The sequence below is a fragment of the Geotrypetes seraphini genome, chromosome 1 (assembly GCF_902459505.1).
Source record: "Geotrypetes seraphini chromosome 1, aGeoSer1.1, whole genome shotgun sequence".
Taxonomy (NCBI): domain Eukaryota; kingdom Metazoa; phylum Chordata; class Amphibia; order Gymnophiona; family Dermophiidae; genus Geotrypetes; species Geotrypetes seraphini.
Genome location: NC_047084.1, coordinates 453,096,960 through 453,118,406, shown reverse-complemented (window position 1 = coordinate 453,118,406; position 21,447 = coordinate 453,096,960). Strand labels below are relative to the sequence as shown.

Sequence of the window (21,447 nt, the reverse complement as noted above, 5' to 3'; positions counted from 1 at the left end):
GATCCTGCAATTTTCTCCAGTCAACTGAACTATGGCTTAAGGAAAATCTCCTTGCCTTGAATCCCTCTAAATGTGAATGTATCTGTTTCTCTCTAACACTCTGCCACTCACCCTCACCACCATTTATTGATGGCCATCCTCTCAAGTTTTCCGACACAGTTAAGATTCTTGGTATTAGCTTCAAACCACAAATCAACGCAGTCATTCGTTCCTCTTTTCTTGTGCTAAAGTGCATCACATCCATACAACCTCTTCTACTCCCAGTCATCCTACATTCTGTCATCCATGTTTTAGTCATGTCTTTAATAAATTACTGTAATTCCTTATATGCTAGACTCCCTCTGACTTCCGTCAAAAGGCTCCTTCAATCACTTAGTATACCACTTTGATCACATTACTCCTTTACTTAGGTTCCCTCTATCTGGTCACATCACTATTAACTCTGGCCTACAAATCACATTCCTCTTCTGCCCCATCATAACAGACTGATCATTCCCTATGTCCCCCATTATGATTTTAAAGAGTTCGAGGCTTAAGCAGATGAGGGCAGGGATGGGACAGGGACAGAATTCACGGGGACTGGTCGGGGATGGAGATAGATCCCATGGAGCCACAGCAGGTACAAGGAAAACTGCTTTCTATCATTATGCTATGCTAACAACCTGCTTGCACTACCTCCCCTGTCTGAGATCCATCTTTCTTCTTCCCAGCTCTCGCCTTCCACTACGCCAGTCCCAAACTCTGGAATGACCCTCCCCTGCACATCAGAAATATGCCCACCCTGCAGGAATTCAAGAAAATGCTCAAAACCCTTTTGTTTTCATGGTACTAACCCGAACGTAGCCATACTATCAATATTCACCTTGTGTAACCTATTTTTGTGTGTGTGTGTGTGTGTATGTATTATTTTTTTAATGTATTATTACTGACCTGTATCAATTGTCCACATATGATTATTATATATATTTGCTTTTCTGTTCTCGATGTAAATCACTTAGACGCCTTATAGGCCATTTTGGAGGTGTATCAAGTGCCAATAAAGATAAGATAATTCTGTTTAGGATGGGCTGAAGAGAGCTTTGATGGCAACTCCAGTAATTGGAATGTGATGACAGTGCTAGGTAGACTTTTGCGGTCTGTGTCCCACAAATGACAAAATGGATTTGGATAGGCTGGAGTAGGCTTCAACGGCAACATCTACAGTCCTGCCAGTGGGGGTGCTGTTTCACTATCACATTTTTTATAGTGAGGGACACAATATTGAAGTAGAGAATGATATGGGGACAGATTTTTTTTCCCGTCCCCGTGAGTTCTTTTCCTGTTCCTGCCCCATTCCTGCAAGCTCTGTCCTCATCTGCACAAGCCTCAAACACTTTAAAATCATAAGTGTCTGAGACTTGTGTAGTTAAGGCAGAGCTTACAGGAATGGGGCAGGGACAGGAACAGCGACAAAACTCGCAGGGACGGGATGAGGAAATTGAGTTCCTGCAGGGATGGGAGCAAATTTGTCCCCGTGTCATTCTCTATATTGAAGTTCCCCCACCCCCACTGGCAACAATGCAGTTGGAGTACTCCCGCACAGCTTAGAGCAGGGGTAGGGAACTCCGGTCCTCGAGAGCCGTACTCCAGTCGGGTTTTCAGGATTTCCCCAATGAATATGCATTGAAAGCAGTGCATGCAAATAGATGTCATGCATATTCATTGGGGAAATCCTGAAAACCCGACTGGAATAAGGCTCTCGCGGACCGGAGTTCCCTACCCCTGGCTTAGAGGGAACAGTGCTGTCATCTTATCAAATTAAATTATACATTGTGATACCTCCCCCAGGAGTAGCTCTCACACTCTAGAAGGCACACCTAGAGGAGCTACATCTAACTCAAGACTATCTCTCCTCCCAAACCTTTAATACATGTGGTAACTGACTAGCCATTCACACAGTATCTGGCTAGCTTGCTGCAAACTCTGCAACTTAAGACCATTTCCTCATATCTTATTGGACTCTACATACAGTTTATCTTCGGTTTAGCCGTCCATCTATTTATCCCAATTGATTTTGTACTACCCATCTATATATCTCAACTATACTTGCCCCCTCAGCTGCATAGTAAGATATTTCCCTGTATTGTACAAACAGCCTTAACATCACATCTATGTTATTTGAAGGTTCTAATGCAGGGGTGGGCAACTCCGGTCCTCGAGGGCCGGAATCCAATCGGGTTTTCAGGATTTCCCCAATGAATATGCATTGAAAGTAGTGCATATTCATTGGGGAAATCCTGAAAACCCGAATGGATTCCGGTCCTCGAGGACCGGAGTTGCCCGTGTCTGTTCTAATGTGTACCATTAGGTGTTTCATTGGTTTTCTGCTGACATTGTATCATATCTGTGTTATTTGAATTTTCTTCCACGCTATATCAGTATCATTTGCATTGTATTGACAGATATCATATTTCTGTTATATGATAGTTCTATAGTGCTGTTAAACGTGTATATATCTGATACTGCATCATGCTAATCCGATTACTAGGTTTAATATGAGAACCATGAGAAGAGATCTCTGAAAATCAGAAGAAAGGTCAGGCAGTTAAAATTTAATGCAAAGAAGTGCAGAGTGAAATACTTGGGGTGCAAAAATCCAAAGGAGATGTAGGAGATAGGAGAGACAGTGGCGTAGCGAGAGTGAGAGGCGCCCGGGGTGGTGGCGCCTCTCCCCTGCCCTCTTCTCTGACCCCCCCTACACCTCCTTCCCTTTGCTCCCCCCCCCACTGTTGCGTGCACATGCCGCTTTCTTTCCCCCGTACCTCTGTAACGTTCCTAGCAGCGAGCAGCAACCCCTAATCTGCTGTCGCGCCTGTGTGGGCTCTCCCTCTGACATCACTTCCTAAACGTGGGTCCAGGAAGTGATATCAGAGGGAGAGACCACACAGGTGCAACAGCAGGTTAGGGTTGCTGCTCACCTCTAGGAACATTACAGAGGTACAGGGAAAGGAAGCGTAGAACACAGGCAGCAGTGGGGGGGGGGGGGCAGTCGGAGGGGTGGATGGGTGCCTCGTCCCTATCATAATAGCACCCGGGGCAGATCACACCCCTCTTACTACACCACTGAGGAGAGAGATTGATAATCACAATTCAAGGGAGGGACCTTGGGGTGATGGTGTCTAAGGATCTCACTGTGATGAAAAATGTGACAAGGATGCTGGGCTGTATAGACAGCAGAAGAAAAGAGGGTTCATGCCCCTGTACAAGTCGCTGGTGATGCCCCACTTGGAGTACTGTGTTCAGTTTTGGAGGTCATATCTTGCTAAGGATGTAAAAAGACTTGAAACAGATCAGAGAAAAACAATGAAAATGATATGCCGGTTTGCACCACAAGCAATGGTCAGACCACACCTGGAGTACTGTGTCCAACACTGGTCTCCTCACCTAAAGAAGGATATAACCCTGCTGGAGAGGGTGCAGAGGCGAGCCACGAAGCTAATAAAAGGTATGGGAAATTTGAACTACAAAGAACACCTCGGAAAACTGAGCTTGTTCACCCTTGAGAAGAGAAGACTGCGAGGGGATATGATAGAGACTTTCAAAATACTAAAAGGACTCGACAAAATAGAGCAAGAAGCATCGTTATTCACGTTGTCAAATGAGACTCGGACAAGAGGGCACGGGCTGAAATTGAGAGGCGACAGGCCCAGGATGAATGTCAGGAAGTTCTGTTTCACACAGCGAGTAGTGGACGTTTGGAATGCTCTCCCGGAGGAGATTGTGATGGAAACCTCCATTATGGGATTCAAGTGCAAGTTGGATGCGCACCTCCTTGCAAATCACATTGAGGGATACGGCTAAATATGGTCATCATAAGGGAACACCTAGGTCTCCATCAAGGAACACCTAGATTGGCCTCGCGTGTGTGGGTCACTGGACTGGATGGACCAAAGGTCTGATTCGGTGAGGGCATTTCTTATGTTCTTATATATGAGGTGAGACTTGATGACCTGAAGATGTACAGCCTGGAGGAAAGGAGAAACAGGGGTGATATGATACTGACATTCAAATATTTGAGATATATTATTAGGCAAACAAACCTTTTCCAGAGGAAGGAAGGCGGTAGAATTAAAGAATGTGAATTTAGGTTGCAGGGGGGCTGACTGAGAAATAACGTCAGGAAGAACTTTTTCATGGAGAGGGTGGTAGATGCCTAGAATGCCCTCCCGTGGGAGGTGGTGGACATGAACACAGTAACGGAATTCAAAAATGTATAGGATAAACATAAAGGAATCCTGTGTGGAAGGCATGGAAACAAATAAGCTTAGCGATGATTAGATGGCAACATCAGAAATTGAGAAGCAAAGCCAGTGGTGGGTAGACTTATGTTTATGATATGTTTATTGTTGCTTGATACACCTCTTTAACTGGTACACCATCAAAAGCGTGCCGGGCTTTGGCATGCCTACAATCCTGAGGTGATATTTGCGCGCAGGACATATGCATGCCGCCGCTTCCACCGCTTTTAAGCCTTTCCGTTAGCGCTGTGAGGGGGGAAACCTTCCAAGTACATTTACAAGTCCTCGCGCTCCCGTTGGGGGGTGGAGTTTAGGGGAGACCCCCCAAGTACACTGGAAACTTCCGTTCACCTGTTCGGGAGTTTTCAGTGTAGTGGGGGGATTCCCCCACACACCCCTCCCCCCAACAGGAGCACGAGGACTTGTAAATGTACTGGGGGGTTCCCGCCACACCCCCTCTCACAGCGCTAACGGAAAGGATTAATAGCAGTGGAAGAAGCGGCGCGCATATATCCTGCATGCAAATGTCACCGCAGGACTGTCAGCGCGCCAAAGTCTGGCGCCAAAGTCGCTATGCTACGCTTTTGACAGGTCACCCTTTAACTAGCAGATAGGACAAAGCACAGTTACTTACCGTAATAGGTGTTATCCAGGGACAGCAGGCAGATATTCTTGACTGATGGGTGACGGCACCGACGGAGCCCCGGTACGGACAATTTTAGAGTGATTGCACTCTAAGAACTTGGAAAGTTCTAGCAGGCCGCACCGCGCACACGCGAGTGCCTTCCCGCCCGACGGAGGCGCGCGGTCCCCAGTTAAGATAAGCCAGCTAAGAAGCCAACCCGGGGAGGTGGGTGGGACGCAAGAATATCTGCCTGCTGTCCCTGGATAACACCTGTTACGGTAAGTAACTGTGCTTTATCCCAGGACAAGCAGGCAGCATATTCTTGACTGATGGGTGACCTCCAAGCTAACAAAAAGAGGGATGGAGGGAAGGTTGGCCATTAGGAAAACAAATTTTGCAAAACAGATTGGTCGAAGTGTCCATCCCGTCTGGAGAAAGCATCCAGACAATAATGAGATGTAAAAGTATGAACTGAGGACCAAGTAGCAGCCTTGCAGATTTCCTCAATAGGAGTAGAACGGAGGAAAGCTACAGATGCTGCCATAGCTCGAACTCTATGGGCCGTGACAGAGCCTTCCAGTGTCAGTCCGGCCTGAGCATAACAGAATGAAATGCACGCTGCAAGCCAATTTGACAGCGTGCGTTTAGAAACAGGATGTCCCAATTTATTCGGATCAAAGGACAGAAAGAGTTGGGGTGATGATCTGTGGGGCTTAGTACGGTCTAAATAGTAAGCCAAAGCCCGCTTACAGTCCAAAGTATGCAGAGCCTGTTCTCCAGAATGAGAGTGAGGTTTCGGAAAGAAGACAGGCAGAACAATAGATTGGTTGAGATGGAATTCAGAGATAACCTTAGGGAGAAACTTTGGATGTGTACGCAGAACCACTTTGTCATGATGAAAGACTGTGAAAGGTGGATCAGCAACTAGTGCATGGAGCTCACTGACCCTCCTGGCAGAGGTAAGAGCAATAAGGAAAAGTACCTTCCAAGTGAGAAATTTGAAAGGAGCTGTAGCCAAAGGTTCAAATGGAGGCTTCATTAAGGCGGAAAGAACCACATTGAGATCCCAAATTACAGGAGGGGCTTTGAGAGGTGGTTTCACATTGAAAAGACCCTGCATGAATCTGGACACCAAGGGATGAGCCGAGAGAAGTTTTCCATAAACTGGCTCATGAAAAGCAGCAATAGCGCTGAGGTGGACTCTGATGGAAGTAGACTTGAGGCCAAAGTCAGACAAAGAAAGAAGATAATCCAACAAGGTCTCCACTGCAAGGGAAGTGGGATCATGATGATGAAGAAGACACCAGGAAGAAAACCGTGTCCACTTCTGATGGTAACATTGCAGAGTGGCCGGTTTCCTGGAGGCATCCAGAATGGAACGAACGGGCTGAGACAAAATAGTATCATGAGAAGTCAGCCCGAGAGAAACCAAGCTGTCAGGTGCAGAGACTGAAGGTTGGGATGCAGAAGGGTCTCCTGATGTTGTGTAAGCAGAGAAGGAAACAGTGGAAGAAGAAAAGGTTCCCTGGAACTGAGTTGAAGTAGAAGGGAGAACCAATGTTGCCTGGGCCACCGTGGAGCAATCAGAATCATGGTGGCTTGTTCCCTCTTGAGCTTGAATAATGTTCTTAACATGAGAGGCAGAGGAGGGAAAGCGTACAGGAACAGATTGGACCAATCGAGGAGAAAAGCATCCGCTGCCAGACGGTGAGGAGAGTAGAGTCTGGAGCAGAATAGGGGCAGCTGGTGATTGTGAGGAGCTGCAAAGAGGTCTATCTGAGGAGTGCCCCACTGAGCGAAGATGGACTGTAGAGTTAAAGGATCGAGAGTCCACTCGTGAGGCTGGAGAATTCTGCTGAGCTTGTCCGCTAAGGAATTCTGTTCTCCCTGAATGTAGATAGCTTTCAGGAATAGTTGGTGATCTGTGGCCCAAGTCCAAATCTTCTGGGCTTCCTGGCACAAGAGGCGAGAGCCTGTCCCACCCAGCTTGTTGATGTAGTACATCGCAACTTGATTGTCTGTGCACAGCAGGAGGACCTGAGGAAAGAGAAGATGTTGGAAGGCCTTGAGGGCATAAAACATCGCTCTGAGTTCCAGGAAATTGATGTGATGCTTCATTTCCTGGGCTGTCCAAAGTCCTTGAGTTTGGAATTCGTTTAAATGAGCTCCCCAGGCATAAGGGGAGGCGTCGGTGGTGATGACAAGTTGATGAGGAGGTAGATGGAACAGAAGACCTCTGGAGAGATTCGAGGATATCAACCACCATTGTAGAGACTGACGAAGAGATGATATCACAGATATGTGTCGTGAGCAAGGATCCGTCGCTTGGGACCACTGGTTAGCTAGGGTCCATTGAGGAGTGCGCAGGTGAAGACGTGCAAAGGGTGTGACATGAACTGTGGAGGCCATGTGACCCAAGAGTATCATCATTTGTTTGGCAGAGATGGAACTTTGTGGGAGTACCTGCTGACATAGAGATTGAAGAGTTTGAAGACGGTTGGACGGCAGGAACGCTCTCATGAGGACTGTGTCCAGCACCGCTCCAATGAATTGAAGTCTCTGAGTGGGGATAAGATGAGATTTGGGTAGATTGATCTCGAACCCCAGAAGTCGTAGAAACAGGATGGTTTGGTTGGTGGCCAGAAGTACTGTCTGAGACGAATTGGCCTTGATTAACCAATCGTCCAAGTAAGGAAAGACCTGAAGGTGGTGAGAGCGTAGAAAGGCAGCCACCACAATCAGACATTTGGTGAACACTCTCGGAGAGGAGGCAAGACCGAAGGGCAGCACCTTGTATTGGTAATGACAATGATTGATCATGAAGCGGAGGTACTGTCTGGAGGTCAGATTGATCGGTATGTGAGTATATGCCTCTTTGAGATCGAGGGAGCATAGCCAGTCACCTTGATTGAGAAGAGGGTAAAGAGTGGCCAGAGAAAGCATCCTGAATTTCTCTTTGACCAAGCATTTGTTGAGATCGCGAAGATCTAGAATGGGTCTGAGATCTCCTGTTTTTTTGGGGACTAGAAAGTAACGGGAGTAGAATCCCTGCCCCTTTTGATCTAGAGGAACTTCCTCTATGGCGTTCAGAAGGAGGAGGGATTGAACCTCCTGAAGAAGGAGGGAAGACTGAGGAGTGTTCAAAGCAGACTCTCTTGGCAGACTTTGGGCAGGAAGTGTCTGAAAGTTGAGAGAATAGCCGTGGCGGATGATGTTGAGGACCCACTGATCCGATGTGATGAACTCCCAACGGCTGATGTAACAAGTAAGACGTCCTCCTATGGGTCGAGGAAGATGGGCAGATGGTGGAATACTGGCTATGCCCTGGAGAACCACGTCAAAAGGGCTGGGTAGACTTTTGTGGTGGAGGAGGCTTCACCTGTTGCTGCTGTGCTGGCCTAGGAGGTTGTCGTTGTTGCTGACGTTGACGCCTAGATTGTTGGGCAGCTGATGGCAAGGGACGAGCCACATAACGGCGTTGATAGGCCGACTGTTGTCTGAAAGGCCGCGCCGGTGGAGTCTTCTTCTTGGTTTTTAGCAGAGTATCCCATCTAGTCTCATGGGCGGATAGCTTTTGGGTGGTAGAGTCCATGGAGTCCCCAAAGAGTTCATCCCCCAGGCATGGAGCATTAGCCAACCGATCTTGATGGTTGACATCAAGCTCCGACACTCTGAGCCAAGCAAGGCGGCGCATAGCCACAGACATGGCCGTCGCTCTGGTGGTAAGTTCGAATGTGTCATAAATTGATCGAACCATAAACTTACGGAGTTGAAAGAGAGAAGACGAGCATTGATGAAAAGCTGGTCATTTTCGTTCAGGAAGGTACTTTTCAAAAGAAGCCATGGTGGTAAGAAGATGCTTGAGATAGAAAGAAAAATGAAAAGCATAATTACCAGATCTATTAGCTAGCATTGCATTCTGGTATAATCATTTACCAAACTTGTCCATGGCTTTACCTTCTCTGCCAGGAGGGACAGAAGCGTATACACTAGCTCCTGCAGACTTTTTAAGCGTAGATTCTACAAGAAGAGATTCATGTGGAAGCTACGGCTTATCAAATCCAGGGATAGGAATTACTTTATATAAAGAATCTAATTTACGAGGGGCTCCTGGAATGGTCAAAGGAGTCTCCAGATTCTTATAAAAGGTTTCCCTCAAGATGTCATGGAGGGGTAGTTTGAGAAATTCCTTTGGAGGCTGGTCAAAATCTAGTGCATCAAGGAAGGCTTTGGATTTTTTAGACTCAGCCTCCAAAGGAATAGACAGAGATTCACACATATCTTTCAGGAAGGAAGTGAAAGATGTAGAATCTTGTTTGGAGGATGGATCAGGGGCAGTAGGATCATCCTCATCCGAGGAACACTCACCCTCAGAAAGAAAAGGCTCTTCGGAGTCACCCCTCAGATCAGGGTCCCTAATATGGGAGCTACGGTCTCGAGACTCCGGAGTGGAAGGTTCCAGGTGTCGGGATTTGTGTGCCGACTTACCCGACCTCATAGACACGGTACCGGGAGATGTTACAGGCTGTAACGGTGCCGCAGTCTGAACAGCCTGATGATGAGCTCTCGGTTCCGGTGTGAGGACTGGCATCGAGGCCGATGAAGCGGAGTGGACCGGTACCGACAAAGTGGACGCCGACAAAAGAGGCTGCTCCACTGCCGGTACCGATGGCTCAGACCGGACCGGGACCGTAAGGCTCGGTGCTAAGAGAGCAGGAAGGAGCTGTTGCGACGCCGGCGCGGTGTTGCGCGGCGCCGACGAAGTGGGTGCCGACTGAGGTGGTGCCGATGCCGGTGTCGATGTCGCAGGGTCAGACATATCGGTACCGAAAAGCAAACGTTGTTGGATTTGTCGGTTTTTTAATGTACGTTTTTTCAAAGTAGCACAGCGGGTGCAGGTAGAAGCCTGATGCTCTGGACCCAGGCACTGTAAGCACCAATTGTGCGGGTCCGTAAGAGAGATAGGCTGTGCACACCGCTGGCACTTTTTAAAACCTGGCTGGGGGGGCATGAAAGGAAAAACGGCTTCTGCCAAATCGAAGGCCGAGGCCTCGATGGTGGCAGCAGGCCCCGCCGGGGCAAAACCGACGAAAAAAAGAAAAAAGAAAAAACCTGTTTTTTTGTTTTTTTTTTAAAAGAAAATAATAAAAGAAAAATAGGAAATGTAATTTCCAAAAGGGTTTCGCGAGCGGGAAGGTGTCAGGAAAAAAATCTTTTCAACAGCCGTTGAAAAGTGCGACTTCTTAGCTCCGCGGAAACTAAGAAACTGGGGACCGCGCGCCTCCGTCGGGCGGGAAGGCACTCGCGCGTGCGCGGTGCGGCCTGCTAGAACTTTCCAAGTTCTTAGAGTGCAATCACTCTAAAATTGTCCGTACCGGGGCTCCGTCGGTGCCATCACCCATCGGTCAAGAATATGCTGCCTGCTTGTCCTGGGATAAAGCAGTTTACAAAAACAACTATTCTATGGTCTGTGCCCTGATTGTGGCTGAACAGATAAGCCAGTGCCAGGCAGACTTTATGGTCTGTGCTCTGAAAATGCCAAGGACAAATCAAGTATGCATATGTAGAATACCTTATGCTATGCGTTTATCTTGTTGGGCAGACTGGATGGACCGTACAGGTCTTTATCTGCCACCATATGTTAATATGTTTAAATTTTCCATCTCCAAGTTTACCTCATTGAGGGGTCTTTTTATTAAGGTGTGCTAACTGATTTAGTGTGCGCTAAATGCTATGGCATCCATTATGTTATTTGGACGCCTTAGCATTTAGCACACACTAAGGGCTAGATTCACAAAGCAAACCGATTGTGTACCAATCGGTTTGCGACCCCTTTACTATCAAATTTCCCTCCAGCCTGATTCACTTACCTCTCCTGCGATCCGCTTCGAATCCGTGCATTCAAATGAGGTGAAACGCATGCAAAGTAAGCTGAAACGCGATTCAAAACACCAAATTTCAGATCCAACTGGGCTGACCGATTACCTAAAGAAGCGACTGCTGGGGACCAGTCGAAAACGTCTTTCCAACTGGAAGTCTTGCTCTCTGCCCTGCAATCTCTCCTGCCTGCTCACCCCGAATGCCGCCCTGCTCTGCCTCGATCTTCCACGAATCTCTCCTTCCGCATCGCCGTTCTCCTGCCCTTCCCCGCCCTGTGGTTTTAACCACGGCCTTGCAGGGATAAAAACTAAGAAAAAAAGTTTTAAGTTAAAAAAAAAAAAAGGTTGTGTCTTGGACGGGCATGCAGAATGTCTGCGCATGCACGCGGATCGCATTCCTCCGATCGCCCCCATCTGCATATTTTTCATTCTTGAATTTGTCAGACCTACCTGGATCGGGCCCGATCGGGCAGGTTAGTGAATCTGGGCCTAAATCGGTTAGCACACCTTAGTAAAAGGACCCCTGACTGCATTTGTGCTTATATTTGATCATTTTACTACTATTATGCTTTAACAAAATTGTAAGTTTTATGTTAAACTGTATCTGCGGTATACCACCTTGGCTGAATCTCTTTATAAAGGCGAATGACAAATCCCAGTAAATAAATAAAGGGACTGCCAACAGGTCAAGTTTTCAGAATGTATCTATTGAATGCGCATGAAAAAATGAGCATGCCTTTTTCGTCTTTCTCAGGTCTTTTAGGTCTTTCAGATCTTTCTCAGGATTATCCTATAAACCTGACCTGTTGGCAGCCTTGAGGCAATGAAGCAATGACGACCACGAGACTAGGGAGATCCCCTTCCAAATTTCAGTACCTCACATTGTCTTTACAATGGATGTATTCAAGCGAGGGCTCCACACCCAGGGCCTACGATCAGGCCAGTTGAAACTTCACCAGATAAATTTCCTAGAGCCAAGAGCAATATGGAATGCTCACATTTATTCATTTGCTTATTCATTCAGTTGTAAAAGTTTATATACCACTTTCCCAGAGAAACATTTTTCAAAGTGGTTAACAGAAAAAAAATTCTACAATATACTTAGACCAGTGTATCTTAAACTTTGTGCCTCCTGAGATTTCAGGTGTGCCGCGGTATTCTGGGGAGGAGGAGAGGCGCCGGCGCCAGCTGACTGCCTACAGGACATGCCTCTCAAAGCAAGAGGCACAACCTGTAGGCAATTAGTGGGCGCCAGCACCTATCCTTCTCTTTGGCCCTCTTCCCTTCTGGCACCCCCACTGGCATCTCAGGGCCCGCCTGGAGAGCCTTCACACACACGCGGATATCGACATGATGATGTCACGCATGCACGTGATGTCATCACGAAGATATCCACCCACCTCCAGGTGCCTCGAGCCATGGCCACTACCTTTAGTGTGCCGCGACTTGAGAAAGTTTGCCGGATACTGACTTAGACAAGTATATTAAAACAGCACAACACCAATGAAGAAAGATCTTCAGTTTATAGGTACCCCTTAAACCTATTATTAGAGAAATTGGCTGGACAACAAAATTATACAAGTTCAAAAACAATCAGATAGCCATTACCTGAATAAGCAGAGATGAACAAGATCATACTTCCTGTGTTAGGAAATTATCAAATGAAGAACTGGGCCATCTTCAGAACCACTTATTTGACAAAAAAGGACAACATCCTAGCAGACAATCTAAGTTTTACAACCACAAATCCCTAGACAGAGAGGTGGCAAAAGCCAGAAGTTTTCATGAGTGGAGGATACCTGCAATAGATCTATTTGCATCCCTCTTAAGAGGAAGGTCCCTCAGTTCTATTCAAAAATAGGAACACAACCAACCTCAGATAACTTCCTGAATTGAAAAGAGGGCCTTCCTTATGTACGTATATCCTCCAGCAGTGAAAACCCTTCTAAAATGCAGGTGAGACCAATGGACTATAAATCTCAGCTTTTCATTGGCCAAGAAAGATATGATTCCCACTCCCATCCCATCCCAACTTGTCCATCAGAAAACTTCACCAGATAAATTTCCACCTGTACCTGCAGGAGTCAACATAATTATTTACTTGCTCGCAGCTCTCTATTTCCTCCCAACCCCAACAGCCACCTGTATTGAACCAAAGAGTATTCCAAGCCTTAGTATGGCATTCTAGCTGCCTCTCTAGGTATTCCAAGCCTCATTCTGGTGCTTCAATTGCCTCTCTCCCTGCATTCCAAGCCTCATTCTGGAGTCACCAGCGATTTTGACTACATTCCTGTGGGATTCCCAAGGTGGCACGATAACTTTTTCCATTCCCACAGGAATTCTGTGGAACTTCTTCCATATTCACAGGAATCCTGCAGGTTCCACATTATTTGCACAAACCCCATTCCCGTGCAGCTCTCTACTCTACACAAGTTTTTCCAGAAATAGGATGGCTCTCCACACTCATCCTAAGTTGCTACCTAAAACTGAGTCAGATTTCCAGTATGGTCAATTGCCCTTTGCACATTCTTTCCCTAGCCACCTGGCCATGCCTTGTATTGTAAAAAGCCTTCTACCAGGAGTGGACCAAAGCCCTTACTTCTGACCTCAATAAATTGGACTACTACAGCTAAACATACACTCTCTGAGCTGGATTTTCAGCTAGCGCAATCACTGATTAATCCATGTATTCAAAGCCACTATCATAGTAACATAGTAGATGACAGCAGATAAAGACCCGAATGATCCATCCAGTCTGCCCAACCTGATTCAATTTAAATTTTTTCTTCTTAGCTATTTCTGGGCAAGAATCCAAAGCTCTACCCGGTACTGTGCTTGGGTTCCAACTGCTGAAATCTCCATTAAAACCTACTCCAGCCCATCTACACCCTCCCAGCCATTGAAGTCCTCTCCAGCCCATCCTCCCCCAAATGGCCATATACAGACACAGACTAGAGGACTGCACAGGAACAGGGATCGTGGGAATACCGCGGGTCCCGCGGGAATCCCCCCTAACCCACGGGACTCCCACGGGGACCCCCCTCCAGCCAACGGGACTCCCACGGGGATGGAAGGCTTTGGAAGCAGGGTTCGTTCATATAATATAATGGACACGTCAGCCTTAGTAAAAGTCGGGCTTTATAAGTTAATTACCTGAACAGAAAACAAAAAAAGGTTCCACCAAAGAGATTCCAGAAGGAAAACAAAAACGTAAACACAAAAGAAACTGTGGAATTGATGATCCTGTCAGAAGTAATTACTGCTTTTTATGGGGAAGGGTGGGGATGGAGGTAATTTCTTGTGGGGATGGAAAGGATCCTGACGGGGACGGGTGGGGACGGAGAGGATCCTGGCGGGGAAGGGCGGGGATGGGTGGGATTTCTATCCCCGTGCAACTCTCTAACATAGACCGTGCAAGTCTGCCCAGAACTGGCCTTAGTTCAATATTTACTATTATTTTCTGATTCTAGATCATCTGTGTTCATCCCACGCTTCTTTGAACTCAGTCACCGTTTTCCTCTCCACCACCTCTCTCGGGAGCGCATTCCAGGCATCCACCACCCTCTCCGTAAAGTAGAATTTCCTAACATTGCCTTTGAATCTACCACCCCTCAACCTCAAATTATGTCCTCTGGTTTTACCATTTTCCTTTCTCTGGAAAAGATTTTGTTCTACGTTAATACCCTTCAAGTATCTTTACAGGTGGCAGTGCTGAATATGCATGTAATGGGCTGACTCAATCAGCATTATCCATTTCATTTAAACTAGTTATGCAGACAGCTCTTAGGTCTGTCTCTGCCTCGTCCCTCTGAGGGATGAGCAGACTGGAAAGAGTAATATGGTCCTTATTTGCTGTCATTTTCTGTGTAATCAGGGCCACATTTATATGGCAGTTCAATGTTTTTAAATTATACAGATAAAGCCAATTATGCTTCCACTGACTTCCAGTGAACACATGATTTGATATCAATATTGATCCATCAAATTTTATAATAGATTATCTTTTTTGGCATGGCCTTGGATCATTCCCTTTGGCTTTCTAGACCTCTCCCTTTTCCTGTCCTATAATTTCCATAGTTCCTTTCTTTCCTTTTCCTCACCTGTGGTTTTATGTAATTTTCTCTGTTTAAGTTTATATACATCACTCTGAAGGTATTAATTCTAGGGCAGTATATCAAATATATAAGACTCTACTTTTCAAGAAATTCATGCAAACGACATAATACCACTTGCTCCTTCCCACTTTCTAATACCTTCCCGATTCCCCAAAGCAACCTCATCTACTCTCTATCTCCTCTAGAAATTACCAGATATCTTCCTGTAAAACGTTTTTTTGTAATTCTTTTGTAATTCGCCTTGAACCGCAAGGCAATGGCGGAATAGAAATCTCTAATGTAATGTAATATATTAAACTTGAAACTAGATTCTCTCTCTTTTGCATATACTCCAGTAGGCCTGACCTTAAAAGGGCAAGATAAGTTTCAAAGGAGGTATTCTATAAACGGAAGTAGATGCTTATATTATACAGGATACTAGCATAACTGGTGAAATTCATGTCTATATTTTAGGTGTGAGCAGTTATATAGAGGAAAGGTGGGAGAGGGGAGATATGATAGAGATGTTTAAAACAAAACAGAAAAAATGTTTAAATGCCTATGTGACATAAATGCGCATGAGGCGAGTCTCTTTCAATTGAAAGGAAGCTCAGGAATGAGGGGGCACAAGAGGAAGGTGAAAGGGGATAGATTCAGAAGTAACCTCAGAAAAGATTTTTTTCATGAAAGGGGTGCTGAATGCTTGGAACGGCCTCCCAGTGGAGGTAGTGGAGATGAAGAGTATACCGTATTTGAATTCAAGAAAGCTTGAGACAAGTACATTGAATCTCTAAGGGAGTGGACGGGATAGTAGAAAGCATAGTTAGGCAGACTAGATGGGCCATATGGTCTTTATCTGCCTTCGTTTTTATGTTTCGATAAAGCTGGCATAAGTGCTTGTGTCTAAATGCCAGACAAATGTTATACACGAAGTGTGAGTCCCACCCACGCTCTATCCATACTTCGCCTATATGTATACCTAATTGTAAAATGCACGTAAATGTAAGAAACGCATGTATTCACAGAATAATGCTTATTTATTTATTATTAAGATTTATTAATTGCCTTTTCATGAAGCGATTCACCCAAAACGATTTACAATACATTGAATAGTAATCAGGTAGAAACATAGAAACAAAGAAAAAGACGGCAGAAAAGGGCTATAGCCCACCAGGTCTGCCCATTCCAAATACCCGCCCCCCTGATTTTACTCCCTTAGGGATCCCATGTGAATATCCCATTTTCTCTTAAAATCTGACACGCTGTTGGCCTCAATCACCTGCAGTGGGAGTTTGTTCCAATGATCCACTACTCTTTCAGTGAAGAAGTATTTTCTGTAGTCGCTATGGAACTTCCCTCCCCTGATTTTCAGCGGATGCCCCCTGGTGGTCGAGGGTCCCTTGAGGTAGAAGATATCTTCTTCCGACTCGATACGGCCCGTGATATACTTAAATGTTTCAATCATGTCTCCCCTCTCTCTTCGTTCCTCAAGTGAGTACAGCCGTATTTTATTCAGTCTTTCTTCATACGTGAGATACTTGAGCCCCAAGACCATCCTAGTGGCCATACGCTGAACCGACTCGATTCTCAGCACATCTTTCCGGTAGTGTGGTCTCCAGAATTGAACACAGTATTCCAAATGAGGCCTCACCATGGACCTGTATAGCGGCATCATGACTTCAGGTCTCCTGCTGACAAAACCTCTACGGATACAACCCATCACTTGCCTTGCCCTGGAGGAAGCCTTCTCCACTTGATTTGCAACCTTCATGTCATCACTAATGATCACCCCTAGATCATGTTCCGTCGTGGTCCTGGCCAAGGTCTCACCATTTAGTATGTAAGTTCTGTGCGGGTTTCTCTTTCCCAGGTGCATTACCTTACATTTTTTAGCATTGAAGCCTAGCTGCCATGTTGCTGACCACCGTTCCAGCAGCAGTAGATCCTGCGTCATATTATCAGGCAAGGTGTTTTTACCTACTATGTTGCAAAGTTTGGCGTCGTCGGCGAACAGTGTTACCCTTCCTCTAAGTCCTTGGATCATATCTCTTATGAATAAGTTGAATAGAATTGGGCCCAAGACCGACCCCCGTGGCACTCCACTGATCACGCCTGACGTTTTGGATGGAGTACCTTAGGGTATTCTTAGGTATTTTCCCTATCTGTCCCAGCAGGCTCACAGTCTAACTGTGGTACCTGGGGCGATGGAGGATTAAGTGACTTGCCGAGTCACAAAGAGTGGGCTGGGATTGAACACACACCCCTTAGGTGGACTGCTGGTGTTTACATGTGTATGTGCACACATACACACACACATGCCCTTATTCTAAACATTAATGCACATAATTGGTGTATGTTACCCCTCCCCCACACCCGCCTTTTAGGATTACTCCTAGAATGTCAAAAGCTATGGCATCATCAATGGCTCTCTTGAGGTAGGCCTCCATGGAAGAGATCTGCAAAGGTGTAATGTGGACTAGTGCTGCCCGATTTGCTGATTCAAATCAATTCACCGATTCACTTTGGTGAATCAATTCAAATTGATTTCTTTGTCCGAGAAAATTGGACTCACCGATTCAGCCACCCCCTACCCCGGTGAGACCTGACATACCGCCAAGGCTTCTAAAAGCAGCAGTGGCGCTCTGAATGGCCTGCTTTGTGGCCTTCCCTCTGCCACATAACTGGGGAAGGCTGCAAAGCAGGCCGTTCAGAGCACTGCCACTGCTTTAGGAGGCCTCAGAGGTATGTCACTTTTAATGGGAGGGGGGGGTTGGTGGGATGCTGTTGCATAAGGGAATGGGGAGGAGGGGAGGAAAGATGCTGCACTTGGGGGGGGGGAGAAAGGAGAGGGGAAGAACTGGGGTAGAAGAAAGGAAAGGAGAGATGAAACAAAGAGGTAGAAAGGGGTGAGAGGGTGAAATCCTTCATATGGTGAAGGGGAGGGAGACATGCATGGAGAAGAGAAAGGGAGAAATGTTGGACATAGGGTGAAGGACAGGGAGAGATGGTGCATGGGGAGAAATATTTCACATGATAATGGAGGGAAGGAAGGGAGAAATGCCTCATGGAGGGGAATACAGAGCTTTGACCCAGAGCATAAGATGTGGGGGGAGGGGGGTAGAGAGATGTAGACAGTGGGAAAGAAACACATGTTGGATATGGCAGTGGATGGTAGAAAAAATAATGTTATTTTCTATTTTGTGATTACAATATGTCAGATTTAAAATATGTTTCCTGCCAGAGCTGGTGTTAGACAGCAAGCATGAGCTAGGATCTAACAGAAAGAGAAAAAGTCTTTTTTGTTTACACTACAGTACCAGCGTGGGATTGGAGAAGGCAAAGGGAGGTGGGGTGGGTGGAAAAACTACAAAATAAACCTGCCAGGACGTTTTGAAAAAAATGCTCGATTGGACAGGACAATCGAATCAAATCAAAACATTTTTCCCTGAATTGGGCAGCACTAATGTGGACTTTTGTCCACACTTTCAGCTAATACTATGAGGAGTGGCCTAGAGGTCAAGCTGCTGCCCAGAAGTTGTGGGATCAAATCCCAGAGCTGCTCCATGTGACCCTAGGCAAGTCACTTAATCCTCCATTGTCCCAGGTACAAAATAAGTACCTGTATATATGTAAACTGCTTTGAGAGTGATTGTGTAACTACAAAAAGGCAGTATACAAGTCCCAATCTCCATTTAGAAAGGGATTCCTGATGCTACAATAGGTTTGTCCTGAAGGCTAGTTTTACTGCTATTTATTATTTCTTTAGTACTACCAGATGCAAGCAGCGTTGTACATTAAACACGCACGAGACGGTCCCTGCTCAAAAGAGCTTACAATCTAATTATGACAGCTTTCACGTTTAGAATCCAACTCCTTCTCCCTAGGGTCCTTGTTAATTCATTTCCAGGTTGCCTCAGTTTAATAAAAAATGAAAAAAGAACTGACAAAAACAACCTGGTGTAAATAAAAACATCGTAGTTGGCACTCTTTTAATCTGTTTTCCCTCTCTTTTAAGAAAGGCAATTTGTAGCTAAGGATTTCCATGTGTCAGGAGGACTGTATAACCTGCTTGTCCTCAGAGAAAGCCAGGGGGATTTTGGCCATTTTGTGGCCTTGTTTTTCATAAGTAGCAACTGATTTGGGTTTCCTCAAATAGCAATCATTGTGAAAAGGGTTTACTCGGGGGATGCCTAGGGGTGGCAAAATGCTATTCACCAAAGCGTGAGAAAAAGCTATCTAGGGTGCACAGAAGGCAAAGCAACCTGGCCTGCACGCTGTCCTTAAATCTGCTCTCACGAGATTATTCACCCCCCACCTTCTCTTGTTCCGTTTGTATTTGCCTCCTGAGGCTTCTGCCTTGAATACATTGATTCCCGCCAAGGACAGGAATAAGTCTAGGATGACTCCCTTTCCGTAGCACAACTCCTATTATCTTATGTATGAGGAAATCTGTCATATGTATTTTCTTTTCCTGTTAGGAAACATCCCAGGAGCTGAGTTATACTGCCATGTTTAAATTCTATTAACCGGGAATACAGTCAGGACAAGAGGTCTCAGCCTTTCTCTGGACTTCTGAAAAGAAAGTACAGTTTTCTCCTCAGTTTTTTTCTCCGTACTGGTCCAGCAGAAGCAGCTGAAGTGGGAAATGTGTTGGTGGCAGCACTGGCCCTGCTCCCTTTTATCCTCATCAGGTAATAAGCCCCACTGCCTGTCTCCCGTGGTTTTATGGTTTGCAGCGCATCATAACTAGTTACACAGATCAGCTCTGTTTCGCTGACCTGAAACAGCTCAAATACGTCCTTGTGCTATTTTTTTTTCAGTTGCTAACAGAGAGGGAAGGAAGTGAGTTGTGATTTCATTTCCATTCGGCCTAGCTAAGGTTAGAGCGGGGTGAGCCACACCAGGCTCGAGCCCAGGAGCTAACTCCTGCCCGATTTGTCAAGGCGAGGAGCCAGAGACCTGCCACACCAGGCTTTTGGAAAACTTTTTTATTGCCAGCTCCTCACTGGTGCCTTCTCTCTACCCCCATGCCACTGAACAGTGCAGCAGTTGAAGGCCACAGGCATAACGATGGAAAGTAGTTTTCCTTGTACCTGCTGTGGCTCCTACATAGAGAATGACACGGGGACAAATTTGTCCCCATCCCCCGTGTATTCTGCCCTTGAACCATCCCTGCAAGTTCTGTCCTCATCTGCACAAGCCTCAAACATTTTAAAATCATAAAGTGTTCAAGGCTTGTGCAGATGAGGACAGAACTTGCAGGGACGGGGCAGAACTCGCGGGGACAGGATGAGGATGGAGATAGATCCCACGGGGACAACTTTGTCCCCCTGTCATTCTTTACTCCCATATCTCATCACGTTGTGCATGCTTTCTCTTAAGAGCAGAAGCCGGCAGGTACCAAGCAGAAGGGTAGCTGCAAAGACGAGGGCAGCTAGCCTCATTCTGTATTCTCATAATCCATGCTGCCCCAAGGGAGGGGAGAATGAAAGGTATAAAAAGGAGAGAAGCTGGGAGGGAGAGGAGGAGAGGCAGGAACAGCTTTACCACTATGCGCAGCAGCCATCTTACAGTGTGAACCACTCATATTACAAAATCAGCTGTGATGTGCACTCTTTTGTGTGAAAGTGAAGAGTAGCTGGCTGACCACAGGACTAAAGGAAACCAGGAGTATAAATCTGCTATTAGGATAAGGGGGATAGGAGAAGAAGAGGACAGAGAAACTAAAGGGCAGAAGAAGGAACAGAGAGATAGACTAGAGGAGTTGGTGGAAAGATAAGGGAGGTTAGGTGGCACAAGCTAGAAGGCGGAGCTAAAGGAATTGGAGAGGAGGAGATAAAGGAAACAGACATGGAAGGATGGAGAAGGGAAAGCTGGAAGGAATATTTGAAGGAAAGAGATATAGGGAGATACGTAGTACTATAGATATAATAGGTAATAGTAGCAGCAGTTGGAGCACTGGATAAAAGACTAATAAAGAAACAGGAAGTGGAGGTGCTGGCAAGGGTGATCTTGAGATGGAGAGATGAAGTATGCACAGATGAAAGATAATGGATGGTTAAGAGGACAAAAGATAGAGATGAAGAAATAAACTGGTTTAAGAGATTGCAGAAGTAGATGTTTATAAGCATAACATTCCTTAGAGCTTTGGAAAGTTGGCTCAAAAGGAGAACTATAGAAACAAGCCAGAGGCAGAGAAATAAAATACAGAGAGATGGGGACCGGCACAAAGTGGGTGGGCCTCTTTCTCTTCCTTCCCCCTCAAATTGTGCATCCTCTCTATTTCCCTCCCTTCCCACCCCCCAACCCATGCAGCCTCTCTCTTTTCCTCCCTTCCCACCCACCCCTAGCCCGTGCAGCATTTCTATTTCTTTAAGTAGCCAGCAGCGGTTCCTACAGCAGAGGTGCCTGACTTGGAAGCTAAAACACATCAGAGGGAAGACTTCCAGGTTAGCCGTGTAGAAAAAACGCTGCCGGCGGCCTGTGGCTACTGGGTGGGCAAGCCTGAGCCCAAACTGGGCAGGCCAGGCCCACCCCATGGTTACACCCCTGCCATGTGCCATGTATTGGAG

The 21,447-nt window shown here is 46.2% G+C and overlaps 1 protein-coding gene across 5 annotated transcripts in view; it reads right to left on the bottom strand.

The window, feature by feature from the left end:
- Positions 1-21,447, bottom strand: part of LOC117348929 (semaphorin-3F-like) — a 216,932-nt gene that overhangs the window by 124,736 nt on the left and 70,749 nt on the right. Inside the window, exon 1 of one of the 5 annotated variants that reach the window (XM_033921630.1) lies at positions 12,857-12,948. The exons of 3 other annotated variants lie outside the window; for them this stretch is intronic. Coding sequence is in view for 1 of the 2 variants with exons in the window: in XM_033921601.1 (XP_033777492.1) it covers positions 12,581-12,601 (21 nt within the window). In the remaining variant the exon portion in view is untranslated. Of the gene's footprint in view, positions 1-12,580; positions 12,641-12,856; positions 12,949-21,447 lie in introns of those variants that run through there. One more of the 5 variants, XM_033921601.1, reaches the window with a different exon arrangement.